We start from the raw sequence: 26138 nt of genomic DNA, 5'->3' as shown, positions 1-26138 counted from the left end.
GCCGCCTCAGGAACACGGCCCTCCGCTCCCCCACAATTTTATTTTTATTTATTTTTTATTTTTGCCGGTTGTGGGGCCTGAACTCTGGGCCTGGGCGCTGTCCCTCAGCTCTTCAGCTCAAGGCTAGCGCTCTACCACTTGAGCCACAGCGCCACTTCTGGCTTTTTCTGCTTATGGAATGCTAGGGATCGAACCCAGGATCTCATGTATGCAAGGCAAGCACTCTACCACTGAGCCACCTTCCCAGCCCCCAAAATGTTTTTTCTCTTTTGTGTTCAAGCTAGTTTTGTAGTCTAGTGGACACCAGAGACTCACAGCCTTTCCTGCTTGGACTGGCTTCAAACTGCAGTCCTCAGACCCCAGCCTCCTAAGTAGCTGGGATTACAGACATGAGCCACCAGCACCTGGCTCCAAAATGTGTTTCATGAGTGGATCTCAGCAGTCTGTGATTCTGCATGGCAACTGGGGATCTGGGGAGCCTGATCCAAGAGGCGGCTGCACAATGGGCTTCGACCCGGGGTGGGCTGGTGCCTGTGTCCATGGCACCGAGGACCTAGCCACTGGGGACCAGCTAGGACTTGCCAGTTTCCAGCTACTGTGACCTAATCAGGTCTGGGCCCAGGGCCGGGTCCCTGGCGGGCAAGGCTTGAGGGTCCGGGCCAGCTCTGGGCTCCCCAGGCCATCTGGCGGGCCTGGCACCGAGGCTCTGTGCCTCTCTGGTGGCAGTGCCCTTTCTGGGTGCCCTGCCCGGTCTGGGCCGGAGGCGGCTGTGCTCCAGCCCGGTCCCTTGGGAGGTGCCTGGCCTGGCCAGCCCAGAGCCCGCTGGGAGGCCCAGTGCCCTTCAGTCCTCACATTGGTCAGAGAGAGCTGGAACAAAATGACTCAACCCAGTCTTTTTTTTTTTTTTTAAACAAGTTTATTGAAAGGGTCTGAAAATAGTAATAAGGCTTTCATCAATAATTAACAAATTTTCAAGATATTAACAATATGAAACATTAAGAATTTGCTTCAAAGCCCCAAGTGCTCTAGACCGTCCAGCAGCACGCAGCACCGGCACCCACTTCCTTAGACGAGGTCCAATTCCGCACCTTTGCTCCCCAGGCTCGACAGCACCCTGCACCCCTCGATGGCCCGTTCGCTGTTTAGGGCCCACAGGTGCCAGGAGAAGACGGTGCCATGCACCTCCTATGAAGAGGGCTCGGGCTCTGGCCTGGGCCGCGCAGCCATCCGCAGGGAGGCCCTTGGTGGCTGGGCACGGTGCCGCACCTGCGTGCCTTCAGGAGGCCCATCCAGGCATGAGAGTAACTTATCAGGTGAAAACAAAACGTTGAGATACCAACTCAAAGCAGATGTCCACCGTGTCCCCTGGCTAGGGCGGGCGCTGCCTTGCGTTGGACCACACCAGGCGGCTGCGGATCACAGACTGCGCAGGATATGGGGCGCCGAGGCACACACAGCTCAGGAAGGCAGAGGCACAGGGCTGTGGCCTGGCTGTCTCCGCCCGGCCCCGGAAGCACCAAACCGCTCCTGGACCCTCTGCCCGGTAGACATGATGTAAACACTGGACCGTCCTTCTACATCTTCCCAAGTGTACAATAAAATATGTACATAAGCACTTCAGGAAATTTAAGAGAGTCTCTAAGAAGTACAGAACAGGACTTACACATCTTCCCTGAACCCGCTGCGTGAGGAATGTGGTTGGGACTGCCGCTTCGCTGGCTGGCGAGGGGCTCCATGCCACCCCGCAGCCTGCGCCGGTCCCCAGAAACTGCAGGCCAAGCAGGTGCACCCTGCGGTCGACCCGCAGCGAACTCGGCAGGCTACCTCCAGAGTTTTAGGGGAGAAGATGCAGAGCCCAGGGGAAAAGCATGGCAGTTAAAGGAAGAGTTTGGCTGAGACATTTATTTCAATTATCAAAAGGGAGATCAATTCATTCTGACCCCTCAGAATTTCAATAGACTGATTGGGGGGAGCTTCCTGACCTGCACTCGCAGGGTCCCGGCCAGAGCAGTGCAGGCTGGCACCCAGCCCAGAACGGAAGCAGCCCAGGCTCTTCCCCAGAGGCGGGGCAGACCGCGGCTGGTCCGGGCGGCCTAGCCGTCCTCACGCGCGCCCCCGTCCCCGTCCTCTTCCTCGGTGAAGTGCGCCTGCTTCTTCCGCACGTTCCAGTGCAGACACTGTGCGAGGCTCTCGAACCAGTCGCTCACCGGGTCGCGGACGCAGATGGAGGGGAGTGGGTAGCAGGAGGTGGTGATGCTGATGCTGGGGGGGGGGGGGGCAGGCCTGTGAGCACAGAGCCACCAGGGCGCCCGCCCGCTCCTCCCAGGCTGCCCCAGCGCTCCCAGCCCTGAGGGGCCTATCTCTTTTAGAGATAGTGGGCCAGGCGGGACTTGGTAGGCCTGTGGAGGGGTCACCTGTCCCCGCATCCACCCCAGGCCTCCGGGAGGCCCTGCTAGGCTAAGAGGCTTGGGGGCATGGCTGGCAGGCTCTGCGTGGAGCGGATGGTGGGCCAGGCCCACTCAGGTCCAGCGGGGTGACAGACCCAGGGGACCCTCTGACCTGTGCCCCTTGCAGCCCCAGCCAGGCCTTGCCACAGGCCAGCCACAGTCCTGAGGCCTTGCCTGGCACAGGGGAGGCCGACACGCCAGCCCTGCAGCCCCACACCTGTCTCCGTGGCGAATCTCCTGCCTCTTCCGGCCGTCAAAGGACACCCAGGCCGTGTTCCTGGCTTCCGGTGACAGCATAATCTGAGGGGTCAAGAGGGGAAGGGGGGCTGGGCTGAGCGGGGCCCGGGCCCGGCAGCTCTGGCCTTGCTCTAGCGCGCCAGCAGCTTCCTACACAAGGCACCACCTGCGATCAGGCCTGGCCCGGGGGGCCAGAGCCGCCGAGTGTGAGGAGGACGCTGGGGCTGGGGCTGGCGCCAGCAAGCCGGCCGGCCCTTCCTCACCGAGGGCCACCTGCCCTGGCCCCGGGAGGGCTGGCCGGCTCTCCCTGACAGGTGGGCAGGCTCCTGAGCCCAGGCCAGGGGCTCACATGCCTGAGGCAGCGGCACGCTGGGGCTCCAGTAGCTGCTTCCCACTGTCACTGTCCCCCAGAGGCTCACAAGCAGAGGAGGCAGAGGGGCACTGGCTCTGACCTTCAGCTCCACCCCTGCAGGGACCACGATGGGTCGGAATGACAGTGAGTGGGGACAGATGGGCGTGACCATGATGGCTGGCACGTTGGGGTGAACCATGGAGGCCCCGGCTGCCGCTGCGTACGCTGTGCTGCCCGTTGGGGTGGACACAATCACACCTGGTGGGGACAGGGTGCGGGCGTCACGCTCGGTCCTGCACAGGGCTCTCGGGGCCCAGCCTGTCCCCAGCCTTACCATCACCCTGCACCGTGGTGATGAGGTGCCCATCCAGGTAGACGTCCACGTTGGACAGGTACGAGGAAGGGCCTCTGTCGATGACCACCTCATTCAAGACCTGGGGAGCAGGGGGCCTCTGTGGTCAGAGGGGTCAGCCAGCAGCACTGGGCACACAGGCACCTGTGGTGCTACCATGGCATCCAGCCCCACGTCCCCCCCCACCCCCCGGCCACAGCCCCAGGGCCACAGGACAGACCTGGAACTGCATGGCCTGCTTCCCAGCCTCCGCGCCCACGCCAGCCAGGCCATTCTCGCTGAGCCCGTTGTGCAAGGCCGCCTTCTTGCCTGGGAGCTCCTTGACCACTCTCACCTTGAGCCGGCTCCGAAGAACAACAGCCGCGTTCCCTGGGGTACCAGAGGTCAGCAGGGCCCGCCCGCCCGGCCCCACGGCCCCTCCCTTCTGAGAGCACACGGCGCGGCTCCAGCCCAGGCTGCTGACCCCCAGCATTAAGGGAGAGCAATGGAAGGGGTGACAGTGATCAAAACACAAGTGCTCACACCCGACTCAGACTGCAAGCTGTTCGTACGACTACCTAAAAGACCCCAAACTTAAAAACCCTTCCATCTTGACTTGTCCCCTCAGCCTGGGCGCTGTCCCTCAGCTCTTCAGCTCAAGGCGAGTGCTCTGACACTTGGGCCACAGCGCCACTTCCAGTTTTCTGGTGATTTATTCGAGATAAGAGTCTCACAGACTTTCCTGCCCAGGCTGGCTTTGAACTTTGAACCGTGATCCTCAGATCTTAGCCTCCTGAGTAGCTAGGATCACAGGCGTGAGACACGGGCACCCAGCCAAATCCTCAAACTTTTAAGTGCTACTTCATTCACTGTTCACATGGGAATGCAACCCCATGTTTCCCAAACATTCCAACTCACCCTCTATCACCTGAGTGACTTGGGACTGGAAGTTCTCGAAGTTGAATGGGGTGAGGAAGCCGAGCGAGCCCAGGTGGAAAGCCATCACTGGAGGCACACTGCCCTGTGGAGAGGAGAGGGTGGAAGCCATGGCTGGAGGCACACTGCCCTGTGGAGGGGAGGGGGTGGAAGCCATGGCTGGAGGCACACTGCCCTGTGGAGGGGAGGGCAGGAAGCCATGGCTGGAGGCACACTGCCCTGTGGAGAGGAGAGGGTGGAAGCCATGGCTGGAGGCACACTGCCCTGTGGAGGGGAGAGGGCGGGCAGCCATGGCTGGAGGCACACTGCCCTGTGGAGGGGAGGGCAGGAAGCCATGGCTGGAGGCACACTGCCCTGTGGAGAGGAGAGGGTGGAAGCCATGGCTGGAGGCACACTGCCCTGTGGAGAGGAGAGGGTGGAAGCCATGGCTGGAGGCACACTGCCCTGTGGAGGGGAGAGGGTGGAAGCCATGGCTGGAGGCACACTGCCCTGTGGAGGGGAGAGGGTGGAAGCCATGGCTGGAGGCACACTGCCCTGTGGAGGGGAGAGGGTGGAAGCCATGGCTGGAGGCACACTGCCCTGTGGAGGGGAGAGGGCAGGAAGCCATGGCTGGAGGCACACTGCCCTGTGGAGAGGAGAGGGTGGAAGCCATGGCTGGAGGCACACTGCCCTGTGGAGAGGAGAGGGTGGAAGCCATGGCTGGAGGCACACTGCCCTGTGGAGGGGAGAGGGTGGAAGCCATGGCTGGAGGCACACTGCCCTGTGGAGAGGAGAGGGTGGAAGCCATGGCTGGAGGCACACTGCCCTGTGGAGGGGAGAGGGCAGGAAGCCATGGCTGGAGGCACACTGCCCTGTGGAGAGGAGAGGGTGGAAGCCATGGCTGGAGGCACACTGCCCTGAGGAGGGGAGAGAGGGCGGGAAGCCATGGCTGGAGGCACACTGCCCTGTGGAGGGGAGAGGGTGGAAGCCATGGCTGGAGGCACACTGCCCTGTGGAGGGGAGGGCAGGAAGCCATGGCTGGAGGCACACTGCCCTGAGGAGGGGAGAGAGGGCGGGAAGCCATGGCTGGAGGCACACTGCCCTGTGGAGGGGAGAGGGTGGAAGCCATGGCTGGAGGCACACTGCCCTGTGGAGGGGAGAGGGTGGAAGCCATGGCTGGAGGCACACTGCCCTGTGGAGAGGAGAGGGTGGAAGCCATGGCTGGAGGCACACTGCCCTGTGGAGGGGAGAGGGTGGAAGCCATGGCTGGAGGCACACTGCCCTGTGGAGGGGAGGGTGGAAGCCATGGCTGGAGGCACACTGCCCTGTGGAGGGGAGGGTGGAAGCCATGGCTGGAGGCACACTGCCCTGTGGAGGGGAGAGGGCGGGCAGCCATCGCTGGAGGCACACTGCCTGTGGAGAGGAGAGGGCGGGCAGCGCCGTCCACCCACAAGCCTGGAGCTGCCAGTGGCTCTCGAGTGGGAGCGCCCCGGCGCAGGGCGCTGGCCAGCGTCCCCTGGGGCCAGGACAGGGCCTCAGTGAAGAGGCTGCCTCCCAGGGAGGAGGGGCTGGAGGGATGCAGCCTTCACAGCCTGTGCACAGGCTCTGATGGAGTCCACGACCAACAGGCTACCGGGGGTGGGGGGGGCGCTGAGGTGCAGCCTGGGCAGCACCCGCACCACGGGGCTGGGCGAGGAGCCAGGGCCCTCTCACAGGCTACCTGTAGCCTGCAGAAAGACTCCTGCTGTCCCCAGCAGCCTCTGCCAGAACCTGCTCCAACACCGGCCCTCCTCCCCGAGGGACTCGCCCTGGCATGCACTGGTCGCTGGCCCAGTGCGCTCCTGTGCCCAAGGCCAGGCCCCAATGGGTGGAGGAAGTAGCCAAAAACTCCGAACGACCAGCCAGTGTCCGTGCCCGCTCCCTCCAGCTCCCCTCCCAGCCCAGCCCTTGCCCATCCTCCCTTCTGCGGGCTGGGCCAGGCCACAGCTCCTCCCCCCAGCACAGGAAGCACGAACACAGCTCTTCACTGGTCATTCACACTTGCTCTTCAGCCAGCACTTGAACTGCACAAAGACAAACTGCACCTGCCGGGCACAGGTGGCTCACGCCTGGAATCCTAAACTACTCAGAAGGCTGAGATCTGAAGCCTGCCTGGACAGGAAAGTCCTTGTGATACTTTTTTGTTGTTGTTGTCGGTCGTGGGGCTTGAACTCTGGGCCTGAGCGCTGTCCCTCAGCTCTTCAGCTCAAGGTGAGCGCTCTACCACTTGAGCCACAGCGCCACTTCCGGCTTTCTAGTGGTTTATTGGAGATAGGAGTCTCATGGGCTTGCCTATCCCGGCTGGCTTTGAACTGTGATCCTCAGATCTCAGCCTCCTGAGTAGCTAGGATAACAGGCGTGAGCCACCGGCGCCCGGTTCTTGAGATACTCTTATCTCCAAGTAACCACCAGAAAATTGGAAGTGGCACTGTAGCTCAAAATGATAGAGCGCGAGCCTTGAGCAAAAGAGCTCAGAGACAGCACCCAGGTCCCGAGCTCAAGCCCTGTGACTGACAAACAAACGCAACCCCCAAACTCAAGTCCAGAAGAGCTGGGCAGCGCTGGTGAGCGGCTGCAGGCAGCGGCCCGCGCCCTGGCGCACCCCCCACGCCCGCGCCCGCGCACGCAGGCGGCTGCCCTGCTGCCTCACCTGGAAGAGTGAGGAGGCGTAGAGCAGGGTCCCGTCGCCCCCCAGGCAGATGATGAGGTCTATCTGGTTGGAAATGTCGTCATAATCTAGAAAGCAGTCAGGAGGCAGAAGAGCGCCGTCACCCCCGGGCCGCACGCCAACGCACGGGCAGAGCACCGGCAGCTGCTCCGGCCACAGCTGAAGACGCACCTTCTCGGAAAGTGCAGAACTTCTTCTTCACTGGTCCAAAGTTCTCATCACTCGCGATGGCGGGGTCTTCCAGCACTTTCTTCTCCACATACACGATCATGTTGTTCTCCTGCAAGCATGGCTCACTGAGCTCCACGTGGCCCCCACAAGCCTGGCTGGGCCAGGGGCCTTGCAAAGAACTCCTTCCAGGCCTCTGCAGGGGCAGCCTGGGAGAACAGTGGCTTTCTCTGGGGCCCTGGTCCCTTCCAGCCTCCCCCTCACTGCTGTGCGGCAGGAGGTTCTGGCCTTCCAGGCCTCTGGACCTCAAGACAGATTTCTAACCTGCTGGCTGTGATCGGACTGCTTGCCTGTGACCCCACCGTGCGGTGAGAGGGTGGGAATGCACTCTGACTGCGTGTTCAGAGTGGGGCCTGGGAGGCAGGGCCTTGGGTGAAGCCCCACACTCCAATCACGGAGGCTTTATGGAAAGAAACCCTGCATGTGCTCACATACACAGAGAGGCTGTCTCGCCTTTTCTGGGGGTCCGTCATGGGGCCTGAACTGTGGGCCCGAGCGCAGTCCCTCAGCTCTTCAGCTCAAGAGCGCTCAGCTCTTGAGCTGAAGAGCACTTGAGCCACAGCACCACTTCCGACTTTTTCTGCTTATGTGGTATTGAGGAATCGAACCCAGGGCCTCATGCATGCAAGGGAAGCGCTCTACCACTGAGCCACCTTCCCAGCCCTCTCCTCCTTTTTTTAATGTGTCAGTCTTGGGCTTAAACTCAGGGTCTGGACACTGTTCCTAAGCTTTTTTGGCTCAAGGCTGGTAGTGCTCCTTTTGGTGGTTAATTGGAGATAAGAGTCTCAGGACTTTCTTGCCCTAGCTGGCTTTGAACCAAGACTCTCAGAGCTCAGCCTCCTGAGTGTCTAGGGTTACAGCCGTGAGCCCCAGGTGCCTAGCCAGATCCTGTGTCTCACCAGGTGGTGCTTAGGGCTGCCAGCAAGATGGCCATCACCAGATATGGCCCCTTGACCTTGAACTGCCAGAACTGGGAGCCAAAATGAACCTTACCCAGCCTGTGGAGCTGGGCTGTTAGCAAGGACTGCTGCAAAGGGCTCCTGAGAGACCTGGGGCAACCCAAGAGGCTCTGAGGTGGGAGGTGGGAGGTCACGTTCTGGGGCCAGGCTCCCCACGGGCAGGCCTTCACCCTGAGCACGCAGCGGCTGCAGGCCCCCGACTTGCCTCCATGAGGTACACGCAGAGCTCCTTAAAGGGCTGCAGCAAGCTGGCGTCCCGAATCTTCTTGATGACAAGCACGCTCTTGGGGGACTTGTTCCACGTCAACCGCTGGCTCCCGGGGTCTTGGATATGCCTTTGGGGAGGAGAGGACAGCCTACAACCGCAGTCCTCCTCCCTCGGCGAGAGGGGCACAGACAGCCGGCGGTGCTCTGGGTGGTCCGTGCCCACTCACAGACACGGACACCCGGCGGAGCCCCTGGGTGGCCCGGTGCCCACTCACAGACACGGACACCCGGCGGTGCCCCTGTGCCCACTCACAGACGGTAGAGAAGTCCCACAGGAGAACAAGCAGGGGGCAGCACCCTCAGCTGCCGGAGGCCTGGAGGAGGCAGCCCTGTCTGGCCTGTGGCATTTGCAGGACTCCGGCCATATCTCCTTGTGCATTCTGCTACGCACACCTGCCACTCACCGTGATGGATGAACCACTGAGGCCACGCTCAGCTTCTTAACGACAGCCATGGGAACAGAGACCACATACAGAGCCAAGAGAAGTCCAGGTCGACACCTTGACCAGAGGGTGTCTGATCCCACAATTCTTCAGGACACTGGCTACACTGGACACACCTCCCTGAGCACAGCTCACCACTCCAAACCCCTGTGGACTGCGCATGTACGTGTGCATGTGTGTGTGCACGCCTGTGTGGACTCTTCCTGTGTGTGTGTGTGTTCACGCACACACACCCCTGCATCAATCCACACCTCCCTGAGCAGAGCTCACCACTCCAAATCACTGTGGACTGTGCATGTACATGTGCATGTGTGTGCGCACGCCTGTATGGACTTCCTGAGTGCGTGTGTTCACACACACATACCCCTGCACCAATCCACACCTCCGCTTCCGGTTGCCTCGTGGTTAACTGGAGAGAAGACAATCTCATGGACGCTCCTGCCTGGGCTGCCTTCAAACCATGGCCTTCATGGTGTGAGCCACCAGCACCCAGGTCGATCTTCATGCAAAGGCAGCCTGGACAGATAAATCCAAGAGACTCTTATCTCCAACTAACCAGTAAAAAGCTGGAAGTAGAGCTGTGGCTCAAGAGTGCCAGGCTTGAGCAAAGAAAACTAAGGGGGGCTGGGAAAGTGGCTCAGTGGTAGAGCGCTTGCCTTGCAATGCATGAGGCCCTGGGTTCGATTCCTCAGCACCACATAAGAAAAAAGCCAGGAGCTGGGCGCTGGTGGCTCACACCTGTAATCCTAGCTACTCAGGAGGCTGAGATCTGAGGATCGCGGTTCAAAGCCAGCCTGGGCAGGAGAGACCGTGAGACTCTTATCTCCAATAAACCACCAGAAAACCGGAAGTGGCACTGTGGCTCAAGTGGTAGAGCGCTCGCCTTGAGCTGAAGAGCTGAGGGACAGCGCCCAGGCCCAGAGTTCAAGCCCCACGACCGACCAAAAAAAAAAAAAAAAAAAAAAGCCGAAAGTGGTACTGTGGCTCAAGTGGTAGAGCGCTAGCCTTGAGCTGAGGGAGAGCGCCCAGGCCCAGAGTTCAGGCCCCACGACCGGACCCCCCAAAAAAAAAAAAAAGAAAGAAAGAAAGCTGAGGGACAGCGCCCAGGCCCAGAGCTCACGCCCCAGTACCAGCACAAAGAAATAAGAGAAACCAAGTGAAAGTCTGCGGGTAGGCAGCACGGGCCCTCCTGGCGCGCAAGGCTTCGGGTTTCCGGTGCCTGTGACAGACCAGCTCAAGCCGCAGACCCACTGTCCACACTTGGTCTCCAAAAGTAGACTCTACCCAGCCGCGTGTCCATCCCTGCTGAGATTCCTGGGGCACACCAGGCCAGAACACCCAAACACCCAGAAAAGGGCGTCTGCACGCATGCCAGGACCACCTCCTGCCCTTGGCAGCTGCTGGAAGGTGGCTGTGGCTGGCCAGCCAGTGGGTCAGCGCTCCATACTGACCTCCTCAGCCCCAGCTGCAGAAAGACTGGTCAGCATGCACCCCCCGCCGAGAAGCACCTTTCAAAACCAAGGGGTAGCCACAAATTATGGCAACCGAGTGTCACCTTCGTCCCAGGTGGCCCCAGACACCACTCACCAGTTCCAGGCCCTTGTGGGAAGCGAGGGCCCGCTCATGGCCCCAGACACCACTCACCGGTTCCAGGCCCTTGTGGGAAGCGAGGGCCCGCTCATGGCACCCCTTCTGAGCTCGCTGTGCCAGGCCCACGGCTCCGAGGCCTCCACTTCTAGGAGACAGCATCCCCGCCCACGTCGCTAGCAGGCATGCACGCAGCTCTGCCCGCTGACATGCTCCCAATCCCGCATTACACGACTAGCTTCGCACCCGCAAAATTGAAAGTGGAACATTTCTTAGAAGACTTACAAGTCTTTCAGAAACAACTAAGTCAAAAGAGCTTCCCAAACTTAAGGACGTGAAAATAAGATTTCCTACGGCCACATATGACCCTCTTCTGTCTGACTGCTTACTTGAAAATACCAGGCTGACCTCAGCAGCCAAAGCCCAGCGCCACCGCCCTGCTCTGCCACGCCCTAGGCTCCCCAGCAATGCAGCCCGGGCCTGGGCAGCCCAGAGCCCTGGCTGTGCCGTCGGAGCTGAGCCATGCCAGGCCCAGGCCCGCCCACTGGGCAGAGCTCCCAAGCCACCCATAGGTGAAAGGGCGGCAGGTGAAAGGCAGTCCCAGCCTGAACCCAAGAGCGTGGGTGTCCACAGCCCGGCGCCCAAGCAGACCCCACCGCTCCAGCTCCACACACAGCACGCCCAGCGCCTGCCAGCCACACATCAAGGCTGCTCTAGGCCAGCCCAGTCCAAGGCGTGCCTGCAGACTCAGCTAAGCAGAGCCACCGCCACTTACCTTCTACGAGGCCTAGGTGCCAGCCTCTCCTGTGACCACAAACCAGTTCCTCAACTTCCTCTTGGGCCACCATGGAGGAGCGGTCTGGCCCTTCCAGCCCTCAGGCTGCAGGTGCAGGGCTGAGTGGGCAGGGCCAGCTCCAACGGACCTGCCGTGCTGCTCAGGGACATCTAGCCACTGACGCGGCCAGTAGCTTCAGACATTGTAACCAACAAACGCAAAGGCTCATGGCCAGATCTCAGCCCGAGAAGGAAGCGCAGCTCCTCCTATGGAGCCTGCGAAGGAGCTCCTGAGCGACAGGGAGTTGCTGGGCTCCAGCCACCCAGGCACAGCCGGAGCGCAGATGAGCCGGCTGACACGGCTGTCCCAAGCTGGACACAGACCGTAGCCGGCTGGGCCCTCCTGGGGAGGCTGCCTGACCTCAGGACCAGTGCTCTGCGCAGAGGAGGGCCCTGGGCACTGGGTGCACAAGGCAACACCAACACCTGCAAGCAGCCCTGGCCTGGCACAAGGAGCTGACACTCAAGGCTGCCCAGACAGGAAAGTGAAGTTGAAACTTCTGGGGCAAATGGTCAGGACCCCCTCCCCCAACCCACATCTGGCAGCAGCAATACACAGGTCAGGCCACCGCTCAGCTCCTCATCCCCACGGGCACCCTATGTTTTCTTTGGCTCAGCTGAGGTCCTCGAGACCTAATGGTGGGGCGGACACCGCTCTGAGGGCTTGAACACAGGCCAGGTCTCATAGTGGTCATGCTGCTGTCCTCTGCCCGCCCTCCTGTGATGCACAGGGTCATGGCCTGGGGCACGGCCTGGGTCATGGCCTGGGGCTGGGTCTCTACCCCGGGATGCCGGCCTGGCTAGGAACCTTGGTCCTCACGACATGCAGTGCCTGCCTTGGAGAGGGGCTTCCCTATCAGGTGGATCCTTCCATCTGACAAGCACAAACATGGCCACCCTGGACACATGGCTCCTTCACGTGACTGACCCTAGCAGGAGAGGGTGGGACATTAGGGTGTCCAACCTCCAGAGAACCAACAGTGAAGATCTCTCTGGGGAAGCAGCACAACTAACAGTTCAAGGCGTAAAATGTGACAAAGTGTGTAAATTCAGAGTCTGGACAGATGACTGGGGTCTGGATAGGTGGCTCAGTGGCAGAGTGCTTGCCCAGCCTGCAGGAAGCCTTGGGTTCTGTTCCTCAGCACCACATACACAGAAAAAGCTGGAAGTGAAGCTGGGTGCCGGTGGCTCACGCCTGTAATCCTAGCTACTCAGGAGGCTGAGATCTGAGGATCGAGGTTCAAAGCCAGCCCGGACAGGAAAGACCGTGAGACTCCCATCTCTAATAAACCACCAGAAAACCGGAAGTGGTGCTGTAGTTCAAGTGGTAGAGCGCTCGCCTTGAGCTGAAGAGCTGAGGGACAGCACCCAGGCCCAGAGTTCAAGCCCCAGGACGGGCAAACAAACAAACAAACCACACACAAAAATAACAAAGCACGAATATCAGCATCCTGAAATGATTCCCTCTCAGAGGGAAAAAACCAAAAACTAGACCACCATGCAGAACACACTAAGAGAATACCTGCATTTCTGGAGTCAACAAATTCTAAAAAGAAGTTGATGATGGGAAGTGACTGGTGAGCAAGACTGTGGTCAAATGATCCACTGCGTTCTTCCTGGGCCGTTATGGTGCGTGGCGGGCTGCAAGGCGTGCTGGCTGGTGCTGCCAGACAGAGCAGGCCTGCCTGGCACGTGTGAGGCCTGGACTCCATCTCCACACTCACACTCACACACACACACACACACCACAGGAGGCACATCCCACACACAATATAAATAATGCCACATTCTCTATATGTGTGTGTATAAATATATATACACATACACCACGTATCACACACATACCACACGCATACTCACTATATATACACCACATACAATATATTCGTGTAGATACATACACACACACAACATACCACACACCACACATATACAACACACGGCACACACATATTACGCATACCACATACATCCAACACACACATCACACACAACCAACAAGAAGGAGCTCTTTCAAGCAGTTAAAATCAGGTTGAGAAGAAAGCCCATCACTGTGTCTGTGCTATTAACAATTAAGCAGCGAAGCCGGGACAAGCCAAACTCTCAGAAGGCGGAAGCGCTGGACGGGCGCAGCGCGGGGCGGGGAGCAGCGGCGCGGCCCTGCCAGCGCCGTCGCGTCCTGCGGCCACCACCGCTGGGTGTGCTCCGTGCTCCCTGTGTTGTGGGTGCGTGCGTGTCTGCAGTGTCTCACTGCGTAGCTGAGGCTGGCCTCCACGTTACCCACACGGACTTCCCTGCCTCCGCCTCCTGAGCACTGGCACTACAGGGGTGTGCTCATGCTCACTGCCCCTGCTTCTGAGCCACGTGGAGCTGCATGGTATCCGCTAGGGACAGTTCAAGGCTTCTCTCAAGGCTTCCTTCAGAAGGACCCAGAAGAAGCGCTTTGCACTGCGCATCAGCCCCCGCACCCTGCCCCAGGACGGACCCGGGGCCCACGCACCACCCTGCCCCTGGACCGAGCCCCAGGGGTGGAACTCACATGATGGTCTGGGGGTTCTGCAGCACACAGGCCTTTGGTCCAAACGTGGTCACCGGGCTGGGCCCGTGCAGAGAGCGCGTCCGCCTGCGGGAAGGGGGCTACAGTCAGCACGGCGAGAGGCACATCCAGGTCACCAGACCCCAAAAGACACAGGGCCACCAGCTCCATCACGGCACATCCGTGGCACAGCTGGAGAACCTGCCTGGCCAGGGCTCCACTGACCCCAGCTGGTAGCTAGGAGAGGCAGGGGCAACCGTGCACACTGTGGACAATGGCTTCGAACCAGTAGCATGCGGACTTGCGTCGTCTTGGGCTTACAACGTCTTCCACTGGGCTCTGGGCCTTTAATCAGGAATTAGGACCTTGGACAGGTCTCAAAATAATGCAGATTAAAATTCTACCAGAAATGTTCACTGGAAATCCCACATATCCATAAGGAAGATGTTAATAAGATACAGACTTCAGGTCTGGGAATGAGGCTCGGTGGCAGAGTGGTCATCTACCTGCATGAGGCCCTGGTACCCCATACACAAAAAGATGAGCAAAATCTTAAAAGATGTGCTTAAATAATATGTATTTTAGCAACTGAGAAACTAATGTATGTGCTACTACATTACCAAAGAATGCAGGGCTCACTCTGAACCAATCTTTCCATTGAGTGGAAAGTGACCATAGATTCTTTCATGGGGGTCCAGGGCTCCCGCAAGAGCCAAGGCAGCCACACAGCTGCCCTCCCCCCCCCACCCATGCTGCCCTCCCTAGGGCCACACAGTCCATCTGAGCCCAGTGTTCTCCATGAGTCAGCAAACAAGCAGCAGCAAGCTTACCTCCAAAAGGCAGGAGGAAGCTATTCAGGAGGCTGAGATCTGGGGATCTCAGTTCAGACTCCACCCCAGCATGAAAGTCTATGAGACTCTTATCTCCAATAAACCACCAGAAAACCGGAAGTGGCGCTGTGGCTCAAATGGTAGAGTACTCCCCTTGAGCTGAAGAGCTGAGGGACAGTGCCCAGGCCCAGAGTTCAAGCCCCACGACCACCATGACCATGACCACCACCACCACCACCAACAGCAACGAGAGGCTTGGCAGCAAGGCGGTTTGGAGCCTGCAGAACAGAATGCATCTCTAGGCGAGCAGTCTCCATCTGTGTCCTCTGGCATGGGCAACAAAAGCAAGCTCTCTCCTGTAGGGGCAGCTGCCGCTCCGTGCTCACCAGGCCCTTGGCTCAGGCCTACATTTTTTTTTTTTTTTGTTGGCTGTGGGGCTCGAGGCCTGGGCACTGTCCCTGAGCTCTTCAGCTCAAGGCTAGTACTCTACCACTTGAGCCACAGCACCACTTCTGGTTTTCTGTTGGCTAACTGGAGCTAAGAGTCTCACGGACTTTCCTGCCTGCCTGGGCTGGCTTCTAACTATGACCCTTGGATCTCAGCCTCCTGAGTGGCTAGGATAACGGGCGTGAGCCACAGGCGCCTGGCTCAGTCCCCCTCTTAGAAGGTTCAGAGTTCCCTGCACTTCTTGGTGGGCCCCAAGGCAGTTCTGTCCAGAAGCACATGCAGGAGAAGCAATCTGTGACGAGCCTGCCCATCAGGGCCACGGTGCTGGCTACCAGGGTCCAAGCAGGTCCCAGAGCCCCAGGGCCGTCTCTAGGAATGAGCAGAGCTCCCCCCACCCTCCCGTGGGGCTCTGCAGGTTGTCTTACCTCATGGAAGACACAGCATGCTTTTTTAATTTGTCAGTCCTGAGGCTTGAACTCAGGGCCTGGGCACTGTCCCTGAGCGTCTTTTGCTCAAGTCTTCTTTTGCTCTACCACTTGAGCCACAGTGTCACTTCCGACTCGTTCTGTGTATGTGGCACATGAGGAATGGAACCCAGGGCTTCATGCGTGCTAGGCGAGCACTTCACCACCGAGCCACCGTCCCAGCCAACTGCTTGTAGCCAGCAGTCTGCCTTGCATGTCACAGGTATGGTCAGGGCCCTGGGGTCAATTCAGCTGCTGGTCCCAGGAAAACCTCACAGAGCACAAGGGGGGTGCTGTGCCGTGTCTGGCACGTGTCCCCAAGCCAGCCTGGCCCCAGGACCCAGCCCATCTTCTGCGCCAGGCTCTCACTAAGCACAGCTGACACGCACTGCCATAGGCTGCCCGAAGAACTCTTGGTGCCAGTCCTAACTAGTCACCCCCAGCACGGGGAGGAGGGTCCGCCCACCTGAACTCCTTGGTGCTGCCCGGGGCGGGCGAGGCAGACAGGCTCCGAGACTTGGCCCGGCCCCGGAGCGGGTGGCTGGGGCTCCAGGTCTCATCCCCATGGCACGCCGCGCAGCAGAAGGCCGAGTCCGGACTCAACTCCTTGCTCACGCTCATCTTTTCGTGTTCCATCTCCATAGTTGATGAGTGAGAAATCCCGCCAGAAAGACACTGATGCCTAAGTGTAATAAAGAAAGCAACGCATCTGGGTAAGAAATAATGTACACGCTCATCTCATCCAAAGGAAATAAAGACCAAAGTGATTTTCAAACTGCTTTGAATATAGCCTATTTCTACCTCAAAGACATTTAAGGGCCCAGGCTGGGGAGGGGGGGGGGTGGTTTGTTTCCCTCACACCTTCAGTGTTGCATGTCTCCAAAAGCAGGGTGTGGAGGATGCTTGGAGAGCAGTGTGACCCTGCTCCAGACCCAGCCCTCAGCTGCTATGTAACTCCATCCACATGGCTAAAAGCCAACTAAAAAAAAAAAGAGCCAGACAGGTAAACCTGAAGCAGAAGTCACAGCACATTAATCTGAGGGAAAACAGGTGCGTAATTTCAAATAACTCAGCCGAGAAAAGCCAAATAAGACTGAGTAAACACAAACCTGCAGGTGTACACTGAGCTCCATGTGCAACAGTCAACCTGTATACAACTCCACACTATGACAGTCTACCTGTACACTGAGCTCCACACTACAACAGTCTACCTGTATGCTGAGCTCCGTGAGCAACAGTCTGCCTGTACACTGAGCCTTGCGTGTAAAAGTCTGCCTGTACACTGAGCTCAGCATCCAACAGTCTACCTGTATGCTGAGCTCCACAGGCAATAGCCTACCTCTATGCTGAGCGCCACACTACAACCGTTTACCTGTATGCTGAGCTCTGTGTGTGTAACAGTCTATACACTGAGCTCCATGTGCAACAGTCTACCTGTATGCTGAACCCTGCGTGTAAGTCTACCTGTATAGAACTCAGCATGCAAGTCTACCTGTATGCTGAGTTCTGTGTGCAACAGTCTACATGTACACAACTCCATACTACAACAGTCTACCTGTACACTGAGCTCTGCATGCAAGAGTTTACCTGTATGCTGAGCTCCACACTACAAGTCTACCTGTATAATGAGCCCCATGTGCAACAGTCTACTTGTATGCTGAGCTGTGTGCAAGTCTACCTGTATGCTCAGCCCTGTGTGCAGGAGTCTACCTGTATGCTGAGCCCTGCATGTAATATTCTACCTGTTCACTGAGCTCCGTGTGCAAGTCTACCTGTATGCTGAGCCCTGCGGGTAACAGTCTGCCTGTACACTGAGCCTTGTGTGTAAAGTCTACCTGTACACTGAGCCCTGCATGTAACAGTCTACCTGTACACTGAGCCTTGTGTGTAGCAGTCTACCTATATGCTGAGCCCTGCGTGTAACAGTCTACCTGTTCACTGAGCCTTGCATGTAACAATCTACCTGTACACTGAGCCCTGCGTGTAACAGTCTACCTGTACACTGAGCCCTGCGTGTAACAGCCTACCTGTACACTGAGCCTTGCATGTAACAGTCTACCTGTACACTGAGCCCTGCATGTAACAATCTACCTGTTCACTGAGCCCTGCGTGTAACAATCTACCTGTACACTGAGACCTGCGTGTAACAGTCTACCTGTACACTGAGCCCTGCGTGTAACAGTCTACCTGTACACTGAGCCCTGTGTTTAACAGTCTACCTGTATGCTGAGCCTTGTGTGTAACAGTCTACCTATACGCTGAGCCTTGCATGTAATAGTCTACCTGTACACTGAGCCCTGAGTGTAACATCTATCTGTATGCTGAGCCTTGTGTATAACAGTCTACCTGCACGCTGAGCCTTGTGTGTAACCGTCTACCTGTACATTGCACCCTGCATGTAACAGTCTACCTATATGCTGAACTCTGTGTGCAACAGTCTACCTGTACACTGAGCTCAGCATCCAACAGTCTACTTATATGTTGAGATGGACATGTAACAGCCTACCTGTATGCTGAGCTTCACACTGTAACTGTTTACCTGTATGCTGAGCTCCATGTGTAATAGTCTATCTCCATGTGTAACAGTCTACCTGTACACTGAGCCCTACACCTAACAGTCTACCTGTAAGCTGCACCTTGTGTGTAACAATCTACCTGTACACTGAGCTCCGTGTGCAAGTCTACTTGTACACTGACCTCTGTGTGTAACAGTCTACACATGCTGTAGACTGCATGTTGAGCCCTGTATGAAAGTCTACTTGTATGCTAAGGTCCATGTGCAACAGTCTACCTTTTGATGAGCTCTGCATATAAGTCTACCTATACGCTGAGTCCTGCATGCAACAGTCTACCTGTATGTGATCTCTACACTACAACAGCCTACCTATATGCTGAGCTCAACGTGCAACAATCTACCTGTACGCTGAGCCCTGCGTGTAAGTCTACCTGTACACTGAGCCCTGCGTGTAACAGCCGACCTGTATGCTGAGCTCCACACTACGTCAGTCTACCTGTATGTTGAGCCCTACATGTAACAGTCTACCTGTACGCTGAGCCTTGCATGTTAACAGTCTACCTGCACGCTGAGCTCCACGTGCAAAGTCTACCTGTACAGAGCTCCATGTGCAACACTCTACACGTACATCACTCCCCACTGTGACAGTCAACACCCACGCGGCTCCACGCTGAAACAGCCTACATACACCCACACAACTCCACCAAGTGACAGTCTACACCCACACGGCTCCATGCTGCCAGTCTACACACACATGACTCCACACTATGACAGAAAAGTTTTGTTTTTGGTTTTTTTGTCTGTCGTGGGGCTTTAATTCTGGGCCTGGGCGCTGTCCTCAGCTCTTCAGCTCAAGGCTATCACTCTACCACTTGAGCCAGAGCCCCTTCAGTTTTCCGGAAGTTTGCTGGAGATAAGTCTCATGGACTTTCCTGCCCTGGCTGGCGTTGAACCACAATCCTCAGATCTCAGTCTCCTGAGGTGCTGGGATTAACAGGTGTGAACCACTGACATCCAGCTAAAGAAAAGTTTAAATGCCAAGTATGGCAAAGGTAAAAAATCAAATACTATGATCACAGCACAATGAGACTGGAAAAAGGTGAAAGTATAAACAAAGGAAATACCTTCATTCACTTGGAAGTTTGGGAATTTCTCCTAACTAGCCAGGGACAGTGTCCTAGCCCTGAGCTCAAGCACCAGTACACATGTGTGTGCGCACACACATACACAGAGTAGAATTTGTCAAAGAAAAGGGGTGAACTAAGAGTTTAACTCAAAAGAGCTAGAAATGAAATAAGCTGAAAAAAAGCAAATATGGAAATTAGTACAAAGAAAAGCAAAAATGAGGGGCTGGGAAAGTGGCTCAGTGGTAGAGTGCTTGCCTTGCATGCATGAGGCCCTGAGTTCGATTCCTCAGCACCATATAAGCAGAAAAAGCCAGAAGTGGTGTTGTGGCTCAAGTGATAGAGCAGTAGCCTTGAGCTGAAGAGCTGAAGGACAGCGCCCAGGCCCAGAGTTCAGGACCCACAACCGATAAAAAAAAAAAAAAGAAAAAAGAAAGAAGGAAAGAAGGAAAGAAACAAAGAAACAAAGAAAGAAACAAAGAGAAAGAAAGAAATCCAAAGAAATATCATATAGTGGTCCTTACAAACCTAGCTGGTTACCAAGATACCAAAAAAAAAAAAAAAGCAAAAATGAAGCCAACTGCCAGTCCTCTAATCCTAGCTACTCAGCAGGCTGAGGTCTGAGAATCATTGTTTAAAGCCACCTAGGAAAGACTGATCTGAGACAGTCTTATCTTTAACTGACCAGCAAAAAGCTAGAAATAGAGGTGTGGTGAAGTAGTAACGCACCAGCAGTGAGCCAAAATGCCAAGCAAGTGTGGCCCCAGGTTCAAGCTGTACTGCTGTGTGTGTGTGTGTGTGTGCGCGTGCACACACATGCATGCATACACACAGACATACACACCAACCAAAAACAGGGTTTGGCGAGAAATTATAATTCTAGAAAAGTCTGCACTGAGAGAGAACGGCACCAGCAGCTCTTCTGTGCCGCCAGTACAGAACTGCTGTGTGAGGGAACACCGGGGAGCGAGGCCAGGGGAGAGCGGCCGCCGACCACCGTGCCTCGCCGCAATGCCTGGCCCATTCCCGCCAGCCGCACCTGCTACCCGCAGCCAAAGCTCCAAACGTGGCTGGTTCCTTGTTAGGACAAAAAGCCAAGACTAAGGGAGGGGACCCAGAGCCAGGCAGGTGTCAGTCAGGTGGGACGGGACACAGGAAGGACAGACAACTGCTCTTCAGGAAGGGAGAGAGGGGGGAGGGCGGGAGCCTCGTGCCCTTCTTCATGCCTGTGCCCACACCACCTTGACACTGGGGCTGAGCCCCAGCCAGTGAACAGAGCACCACTCTACAGCCGGGCCCCAGGCGCTGGGTTCTACCCACACGGACGGACAGACAGACGGACGGATGGACGGACGGGCAGGCGGATGGACGGACGGATGGGCAGACAGACGGACGGTCCTGGGCCTGGCTGGGCTCCCACGAGGGAGAAGGCCCCGAGGCTGAGCCTGGCCAGTCTCCACTTAGGAGCTGAAGGAAGGGAGTGTGGTATAAACGGAGAGGCAAGGGCAGGCAGGGCTCAGGGTGGAGGCCAGTCCTCTGTCCAGAGCCGAGACAAGGTCAGCGGTCACAGACGCCGAGTCCACGCGGTACACGAATGAAATGGCAGACACTGAACAGGGCAGATTCCCGCACAGCACTTGGAAAAACACAGACAGACAGCTTAGCTCAACTGTAGGGACCACTACCCTGCAAGGGGCAAGGCCGCGGGCTCCACACGCCAGCACGCCAGCACCCAAAGAAGATACGTCCAGAACGGAGCCACCAAAGCTGCCCCCCGCCAAGCCAGCAGCCCCGCTCGTGGTGCTTGGCTAAGTCCTCCCCGCCTCCTGCACATCCTCTCTGCTCGCCTGCACAGGCCACACAATCACCACGGATCCAAGAAGGACTTCCTCCACAGCCGTGCAGGTCCCTTGCTCCTCCACACCCCAGGGGGACACAGAAAGCCGTTGCCAACCTCGCCTCCTTCACCTCTGGAGAACACCACGCCTCCTTCACCCCGGCCCCCCCCAGGACACCACACCACACCTCCTTCACCCCTGGAGGACACCACCTCCTTCATACTCCTTGAGAACAGAACACCGTCCTCTCCTTCCTGTGTTACCACTTTTTTTTGAGGTTCGTCATAGAGCTTGGGCTCAGGGCCTGGGTGCTGTCTCTGAGCTTTGTTGCTCAAAGGTGCTCTATCATTTTTTTTTTTTTCGGTCATGGGGCCTGAACTCTGGGCCTGGGCACTGTCCCTCAGCTCTTCAGCTCAAGGCTAGCCCTCTACCACTTGAGCCACAGTGCCACTTCCAGCTTTTTTTCTTTTTTGCTTATGTGGTGCTGAGGAATTGAACCCAGGGCCTCATGCATGCAAGGCAAGCACTCTACCACTGAGCCACCTTCCCAGCCCTGCTCTATCACTTTGAACCACAGCTCTACTTCTGGTTTTTAGGTAGTTAATTGGAGATAAAAGTCTCACAAAGCCAGACCCTGATGGCTCACACCTGTAATCCTAGCTACTCAGGAAGCGGAGATCTGAGGATCTCAGTTCAAAGTCAGCCAGACAGCAAAGTCCATGGGACTGTTGTCTCCAATTAACCACCAGAAAACCGGAAGTGGCGCTGTGGCTCAAGTGGTAGAGCGCTCGCTCTCCTTGAGCTGAAGAGCTCATGGACAGCGCCTAGGCCAAGAGTTCAAGCCCCATGACCAACAAACAAAAAAGTCTCACGGACTTTCTTGCCTGGTCAGGCAGTTAGTACCAGCTGTCCATCCTCAGAGCTCGGCTTCCTGCGTAGCTGGCAGGTGTGAGCCACCGGCTCCCGGCTGCTTTCTACATTGAGAAGGCAGGCCCAGCCAGAGGATGGATGCCACGTGCGCTGGGGCTCCTCCCTGCTCGGGGCTGAGCAGACGAGGCACCAGGCGACTCTAACCACCCCAGGCTTCACTCAGCTGCAAATCACTGCCAAGCGGCCCCGCAGCCAGCCCAAGGCCACATGCCACCACTGGAGAGGGTGCCGGAGACACACAGGACAGAGGTGTCACCTGAGGAGCAGAGCCAGGCGCTGGGGCTGCTCAGGAGGCTGAGTTCTAAGAACGACAGTTCAAAGCCAGGCCAGGCAGAAAAGTATCTCCAACTATCCAGCAAAAAGCCAGAAATGGAGTGAGAAAAGTGAAGGGACGGTGCTCGGACCCTTGAGGTTCAGCCCCATGCACGCATGCACACGCATGCACGCACATGCACACATGCACGCACATGGAACCTAAACAGTATCAGCATACGACCGAACTTCATGACCACAAAGTGAACTGGTCATACACAAAGCCCAGAGCTCCATTCCAGCACCAAAGGAAGAGGTTTAAAGCTGTCACCATGAGGCCTTACAGCGCCATTCTTCAGGACCCGCAACACTCAGACAAACTCCCTTCTGTGCACGCACGCGGCCGAGCGCTGTCCAGGTCCTTGGTGGTGGCGGCGCTGGGGTCCAGCCGCCCTTCTTGGTGGCGGCACTGGGGTCCGGACTCCAGGTGCTAAAGCGTTCCTCACCACCCTGACCCCACACCGGCACCACCCGCGCGGGGCTCAGAGCAAGCTGTCTAGAGAAAGCAGCAAGTGGGCCGCTTAGAGCCAAGGTCTTACCTGGAAGCAGAAGGACCGTCAGGAGAGAGGGAGGCAGCCTCTGGAAGGAAGCATGGCCCCGGCCAGGTCTCTGCGGTGCTGGGACAGAAAGACGAAGAAGGACACGAGGCAGACAGGAGTGGCAGTGCGGACCACTGGCCAGGACCAGGACAACAGCAGGAGTTGTGACCCGTCAGCGGGGACGCTGCGCGGCCTGGAACCCGCCCACGGCCACACCGGGAGGAGGCAGAGCCACTACCGGGCCAACGGCTGCCAAGCTCACGCCGACCTCGGACAGACGCAGGCACCCGGCTAAAACCACTGAAAAGAGAGGCCGGGCGCCGGGGACTCCCACCGCAAGCCTCTGCATCCAGGTCCAGAGCCCAACAGCAGGAGAGCCCTTGAGACGCTTATCCCCAGTGCTCCAGCCAAAAGCAAGGGGGGGCTGTGGCTCCGGTGGCAGAGCAAAAAAAGCCAAAGGACACGTCCAGCCTGGGTTCAGGACCCGGGGCTGCCTCCCAACGCTTGGGAGGCAGAGAAGGGGACGGCGGGGGAGCCAGTCTGGCTTCACAGAAGACAGTCTTAAACAAACACACAAGAAGCTGGGCACAGGCGGCGCATGCCTATCATCCTCGCTTCTCAGACATCTGAGATCTGGGCCAGGAATGTGGCTTGGTGACAAAGTGCTTACCTAGCATGCATGAAGTCCTGGGTTCAATTCCTTGGGCCCATATAAACAGAAAAGGCCAGAAGTGGGGCTGGGAAGGTGGCTCAGTAGTAGAGCGCTTGCCTTGAGCTGAAGAGCTGAGGGACAGCGCCCAGGCCCAGAGTTCAGGCCCCATGACCGGACCCCCCCCCCCCCCCAAAAAAAAAAAGAAAGAAAAGGCCAGAAGTGGTGCTGTAATTCAAGTGGTAGAGCGCTAGCATTGAGTAAAAAGAAGCTTGGAGACAGTGCCCGGACCCTGAGTTCAAGCCCCAGGACTGGCAAAAGAAAAAGAAAAAAGTGTGAGATCTGGCGGGTGCTGGTGATCCTAGCTATTCAGGAGGCTGAGATCATGAGATTCTTATTGACCACCAAAAAGCTAGGGTTCAAATGGGAGCGTGTAAACCCTGACCCAAAGTGCCAAGTGAGAGCAGAGAGAACTGGAGATCAAGCTCCAGCACCAGCATTAAAACCACAGAAATAAACCCAGCCAAGAATCTTTTTAAAAAATTGAGGAGGGGTTTGAATTGCTCTGTGGTCTTGCGATCTACTGTACAGCTGTAGAAGTTCAGACTGTGTAGCAGAAGAGAGCCAGGGCTTTGTGGTAAGTTACAAAGGCAGTTCAATAGAGGACAGGCAGACTGACAATGTGCTGAAGCCATTAGCCCTGCACAGACAAAGGCAAAACAAAACAAAACAAAAACACACCTAAGAAACTCGACACCTAGCTGAGTACAGAGGCTCATGCCTATAATCCCAGCTACCTGGTTCAAGGCCAGTCCAGGCAAAAAGGTAGCGAGTGAGGCCGGGCACTGGTGGCTCACACCTGTCATCCTAGCTACTCAGGAGGCTGAGATCTGAGGATCGCGGTTCAAAGCCAGCCCGGGCAGCAAAGTTTCATGAGGCTCTTTATCTCCAATTAACCACCAGAAAACCGGAAGTGGAGCTGCAGCTCAAGTGGTAGAGCGCTTGAGCAGGGAACTCTTGGGATATGCTTGGTCGTGTGCCCTCGCAGGTCATTTCTGACACCAGAATGGGGTTTTCCACCCCCAGGCCGCCAGATCAGCCATGCTGTGGTGAACGCTAGCAGGCCGCCCCGCGCAGCTCAGCTCCGACACTAACTATGATGAGCTGGAGATCTGGGCAGAGCCCCCAGGTGGAGGCTGGGGGCTCAGGGCCACCCACCTTTCATACCCCTCCCTCCCCAGCAGGCGGCGGCTGGGTCCCAGGGCCGCCCTACCTCCCATGCCCCCGCCCCCCAGGCTCCATAGTGGGGCCTGCACTTCTGCTAGACCAGCAGGGAAACCCACGAAGGACGCATGAGGACATTTTTCCACGGACGCAGATGAAGACACACAGGATGAGATTTGGGGAAGGCACGCAGAGCCTCCCCTGCCTCCTTCAACTGCCTGTGTCCAGGCTGCTAAAGGGAAACTCGGTTTCCGGGTTTCACAGACCTCATGGCACCAACAAGGCTGACTCACGGACACGCAAGTGGATCCGGACTGGGCACAGGGGAAGGGCGTGGCCAGCGCTGACCAGGGTGGCCTGGCGGTGTGCCCCTTCCTACTCACTTGCTAATGAAAAGGCTGCTGAGATTCACTTGCAAAACCAATTGTGTGACTAAGCAGTAAACCTGTTAAAAAAAGTGATACTCAAAGCCAGGCACCAGTGGCTCCTGCCTGTCATCCTAGCTCCTCAGGAGGCTGAGATCTGAGGATCTCGGTTCAAAGCCAGCCCGGGCAGGAAACTCCGTGAGACTCTTTATCTCCAATAAACCACTAGAAAACTAGAAATGGTGCTGTGGCTCAAGTGGTAGAGCACTTGCCTTGAGCTGAGAGCGCAGGGACAGCGCCCAGGCCCAGAGTTCAAGCCCCATGACCTACCAAAAAAAAAAAAAAAGTGAGACTAAATATTTAAATCAGCTTAAATTTTAGTGAGGCCCATGGTGAGTGCACAGTATATTTCCTTTTTTTTTTGTTGTCGGTCGTGGGGCTTGAACTCTGGGCCTGGGTACTGTCGCTCAGCTCTTCAGCTCAAGGTTAGCACCCTACCACTTGAGCCACAGCACCACTTCTGGCTTTTTCTGCTTATGTGGTGCTGAGGAATCGAACCCAAGGCCTCATGCAGGCGAGGTGAGCACTCTACCACTGAGCCACCTTCCCAGCCCCACATTGTATGTTTTTAACAACTGCAAATCTGATCTCACATTCAAGTTTCTTTAACATGCTAATCTATCTATCTATCTATCTATCTATCTATCTATCTATCTATCTATCTTGGTGCTAGTCTCGGGGCTTGAACTCAGGAGCTAGGCACTGTCCCTGAGCTTTAAGCAAAGGCTAGTGTTCGACCTCTTTAAGCCACAGCTCATTTCCAGCCTTGGTGGTTAATTGGAGACCAGAATGTCATGGCCTTTCCCGCCCAAGCTGGCTTCCAAACATGATCCTCAGATCTTTTTGTTATTGGTTGTCCAGTCCTGGGTCTTAAACTGAGGGCTAAGCAATCTTCCTTGGATTTTTTTTTTTTTTTTTTGCCAGTCCTGGGACTTGAACTCAGGGCCTGGGCACTGTCCCTAAGTTTCTTTTGCTCAAGACTAGCACTGTACCACTTG

The 26138-nt window shown here is 56.9% G+C and overlaps 1 protein-coding gene and 1 long non-coding RNA gene across 3 annotated transcripts in view; one reads left to right on the top strand and one right to left on the bottom strand.

The window, feature by feature from the left end:
- The first annotated feature begins 1921 nt into the window (after positions 1 to 1921).
- On the top strand, positions 1922 to 16414 carry LOC122127344. The gene is made up of 4 exons (XR_006151133.1): positions 1922 to 1995; positions 3482 to 3493; positions 8953 to 8957; positions 16402 to 16414. It is a non-coding gene; the product is annotated as an uncharacterized LOC122127344 (long non-coding RNA).
- Nadk (NAD kinase) overlaps positions 1993 to 26138 on the bottom strand; it is a 31593-nt gene continuing 7447 nt past the window's right edge. For both annotated transcript variants that reach the window (XM_042701936.1, XM_042701935.1), the window contains exons 2-12: positions 16051 to 16266; positions 13847 to 13930; positions 8382 to 8511; positions 7161 to 7269; positions 6972 to 7057; positions 4286 to 4388; positions 3609 to 3757; positions 3371 to 3470; positions 3137 to 3294; positions 2665 to 2747; positions 1993 to 2262 (exon numbers count right to left, since the gene is read on the bottom strand). In XM_042701936.1, the coding sequence (XP_042557870.1) occupies positions 2094 to 2262; positions 2665 to 2747; positions 3137 to 3294; positions 3371 to 3470; positions 3609 to 3757; positions 4286 to 4388; positions 6972 to 7057; positions 7161 to 7269; positions 8382 to 8511; positions 13847 to 13930; positions 16051 to 16226 (1347 nt within the window). In that variant the 5' untranslated portion in view covers positions 16227 to 16266 and the 3' untranslated portion in view covers positions 1993 to 2093. The remainder of the gene's footprint in view (positions 2263 to 2664; positions 2748 to 3136; positions 3295 to 3370; positions 3471 to 3608; positions 3758 to 4285; positions 4389 to 6971; positions 7058 to 7160; positions 7270 to 8381; positions 8512 to 13846; positions 13931 to 16050; positions 16267 to 26138) is intronic.

This window comes from Dipodomys spectabilis, unplaced genomic scaffold (assembly GCF_019054845.1).
Source record: "Dipodomys spectabilis isolate Male_0828 unplaced genomic scaffold, ASM1905484v1 ptg000299l, whole genome shotgun sequence".
Lineage (NCBI taxonomy): Eukaryota > Metazoa > Chordata > Mammalia > Rodentia > Heteromyidae > Dipodomys > Dipodomys spectabilis.
The sequence above is the reverse complement of the archived record's forward strand: the minus strand, read 5'-3'. Positions and strand labels throughout refer to the sequence as shown.